At 36.4% G+C, this 3605-nt stretch overlaps 1 protein-coding gene across 1 annotated transcript in view; it reads left to right on the forward strand.

Moving 5' to 3' along the window:
* LOC108577044 (murinoglobulin-1-like) overlaps positions 1-3557 on the forward strand; it is an 11351-nt gene extending 7794 nt beyond the window's left edge. Inside the window, exons 16-25 of the mRNA XM_017940132.1 lie at positions 4-177; positions 393-625; positions 742-990; positions 1174-1566; positions 1767-1998; positions 2048-2244; positions 2329-2640; positions 2821-2878; positions 2966-3190; positions 3322-3557. Coding sequence (XP_017795621.1) covers positions 4-177; positions 393-625; positions 742-990; positions 1174-1566; positions 1767-1998; positions 2048-2244; positions 2329-2640; positions 2821-2878; positions 2966-3190; positions 3322-3524 — 2276 coding nt within the window. The 3' untranslated portion in view covers positions 3525-3557. The remainder of the gene's footprint in view (positions 1-3; positions 178-392; positions 626-741; positions 991-1173; positions 1567-1766; positions 1999-2047; positions 2245-2328; positions 2641-2820; positions 2879-2965; positions 3191-3321) is intronic.
* Positions 3558-3605: the final 48 nt, after the last annotated feature.

Genomic DNA, 3605 nt, shown 5'->3' on the forward strand with positions numbered 1-3605 from the left:
GAGATATCTTAGGTCCAGCACTGGACAATTTGGACAATCTTGTGCAATTACCAAAAGGTTGTGGCGAACAGAACATGGTACTGTTTGTCCCCAACATTCACGTGATTAAATATCTAGATGCCAATGGAATTGATAATCCTGTTCTTCGAGCAAAAGCTATTAAAAATATGGAGAAAGGTATTTATTATTTAATAATATACATAGAAGCACACTCCAGAAATTGAAGTGTGTTTTCGCAACAAATACTTTTACAGTAAAATTCTCTTTTCTTTCGATCTGTTAAAATACACTTCACAAATTTTCATGAAAAATTGTAAACTCAACAATTTATTTCCTGTTGTACATTAAATAATTAAACGAAATTAAGGATTATTATCGTATGTTGAACTTAGGATACCAGAGACAGCTGACTTATAAACATTCGGATGACTCTTATTCAGCGTTTACGAATAGCGAAAGCTCAATATGGTTGACCGCGTTCGTATTGAAGTCATTTGCTCAAGCTCGAACTCTGATTCATATTGACGAGGATCAGCTTAAGCGGTCTGTCAATTGGATCATAAAGAAACAGTTGAAGAACGGTTGTTTCCCCATGATAGGCACAGTTTTCCACAAACCGATGAAGGTTCGTCAAATTGACGACGATATGAATCTTCAGCTATTCAAATGTTTCAATTAATTGCAATAAAACATGCAGTAGATTCAGATTAAAACAATCGATGAAACTTATTCATATTTTAGGGTGGCCTCCAAAAATACGATTTGTCAACAGCATTAACCGCATACATTTTAATTTGTCTACTTGAGTCTGGCGTTCCCTTATCACTGTCTATTTTCAACAATGCCCTGAATTGTGTGGAAAACGCAGTTGCTGACTACAATACTGACCCATACACTATAATTCTCAAGACGTATGCGTTAGCGTTATCCGAGAGCCCGAACGCCAATTCCAGTTTAAAATTCCTGATGAAATATGCTACTCGTCACAATGTATGAACAAATATACAAGTAATTTCTTAGGAATGTAATGAACATAAGAATCGACGAACGAGAAGATTACGCGAGTAGATTAGATGAACTAATTTAAATACTTTTTGTTTATTACTTAATTAATAATAGTCCAACTGTAATTTATATTTTTCATTTCTGATGCGAAATTTGCTTACATTACAGAACCACGTATGGTGGGAAGATAAATCTAAGCCTGCGATCAGTTTAAGCATCGAAATGACTGCATATGTTATTCTCACCTTGGTAAAATTAGGCGGAGATGACAATATGATTGAAGCTATGAAGACTGTTCGTTGGATAACGAAGCAAATGAATACCAAAGGTGGATATACGTCCACCCAGGACACGGTTATTGCATTGGAAGCTCTTACGAAATACAATATGGCTGTAAGTCCTGGCAAAACCGATTTGTCTGTTCTCGTCACTGCCAAAGAAGTGGATTACGCCTACAAATTGAACGAAGATAATCGTATGATTCTTAAGCAAATTCGTTTGCCTGTTCTGCCAACCATCGTAGAAATTTTTGCCGAGGGTAAAGGCTGCGTTTTAATACAGGTACGATAAGTACCTTTATTCTTATCCTCGTCATTAATAACAGTTTTTTTCGTTAAAAATTCCACTAACTACACCGAATGAACAATGTAGAAAAAAAAATAATTTGTTTCATACATTTCTTTCACATAGCGAATTTGGTAATTTAAAATAGTCAAGTTAAGTGATTCACTTTGTATTTATTCCTTACACCATAATTTTAGAGTAATCTTAAATACAACGTGGCGCATACCAATGCCTCGAATGCTTTCGATCTTTCGGTGGGTGCTCATTCCGCTGCCTACCAAAATGAATGCTCATTGCAAAATATTACAGTCTGTGCACGGTATAAAATGGCAGACGAAGAGAGCAACATGGCTTTGCTCGAAATTGGAATGATAAGTGGCTACTTGCCGGATCCAATGAGCCTGAATGCGTTGTTAGAAGATTATCCAAGTAAATTTACTATATCTATTGTTAAAAATCAATATAACAATGATATTAGATAAAATTGATGAATCAATTACAGGAGTAAAACGCTACGATGCAAACCGAGATGTTGTCACCATTTATTTCGACAAATTAACTGGCGAAAGGACATGCATCTCATTCACGATAATAAGGGAGAACGTTGTCGATCGTCTTGAACCAGCGAACGTAAAGCTTTATGATTATTATCAACAAGAGCTGACGGTGTCAACTGTGAGTTAGGATGATTTCTACTAAATCTGAAGATACAATTAAAAAAAAAAAAAAAACGATTTCTATAATAATGAATTGTTTCAGAGCTATAAAATCGCTTCGCTTTGTAGCAGCGCGGAACCGGTTAATGAACAAGTGACACCAAGTGTGCAGTCTGAGGAACAATTACAATACGCACTCACTATAAATTTTGCGGAAACCTTTTTTAAAGACAGTCACGAGCTACAAACACGAGTTCCAGTTTATGAAGAATCATATCTAAGTTCATATAACAACAAGTACAACAAAGAATCAAGTATCACCACCAATGGATTGCCCGTGGTGAGAACGTCAACAATTGCAACAGAAGACGAAACTATGCAAACTGTACAGCCAGAGGAGCAAAACCCTTTGCAGGTACATTTCAAATTTCTTGAATAATTATAAAGAACTTACAAAGTCTGACAAAAATTTGTTCGTGATACCCTTTAATTAAAAAGCATTGACAACGAAAATCATACCAAACATTAATCGAAGGTTAATAAAGTAAAATGGGGAAATTCGAGCTGAACAACTAAAAGAGACAATTTCTTGCAGGAGGAGTCGGACGTTGAAATGAATAACACTACAATAAACACCGAGACGAATATTCCGTGTAAGTGAATGTATTTTACAATCTACAACAGTTACACGTACAATTATCGTTTTTTGTTTTTTTATTCACGTTACATTTTACTTTTAGCGCCGACGGGAGAGAAGCAATCTTGTCCCGTATGCATGGACAAGTTACCGTCGAACATTAAAGACGTTTATTGCTCGGCGAGTAGCGCGGTTAAAGTAGCAATTAGACGATTGCGCAAAGCTAGACTGTTGCTGGACTTGCATGGATCCCGGGAAGTTCAACGTCTTCGTGCCACGGTCAAATACACTCTAAGCCCGAATTGCTCCTGTTCACCGTTAGATACTCGTACGTAACGTTTCAATGTATTAAGACAGCTCGTTAATACACATCGACAAGTTAAACCACCATATCTCGATACACATAACACGTACACACTGTTTTACAATGTTTCAGTATAAAAAAATATTTTCTTGCAGCTGGAAGTTTCGCGTTAATTATAAACAAAGATAACGACTTTCTTGCATCCGGTGATCATGAACAAACGTTGAACGATTCGTTTTATATATACGGTTTACCACTGGTTAGCGGTATGCCATGCAAATTGGCGGAGGTACGAGCCACCTGTTTCAACGAAGAGAACATTCAATGCACGTACGAAGATCCCCAGGTTTATGGTTGAACTCAGCAGATGTATCTTAATGTTTAATGCGCAAAACATTCGAAACTGACTATATAAACTTGGATTATAAGGATATTACAC

Source organism: Habropoda laboriosa, unplaced genomic scaffold (genome assembly GCF_001263275.1).
Source record: "Habropoda laboriosa isolate 0110345459 unplaced genomic scaffold, ASM126327v1 scaffold486, whole genome shotgun sequence".
NCBI lineage: Eukaryota > Metazoa > Arthropoda > Insecta > Hymenoptera > Apidae > Habropoda > Habropoda laboriosa.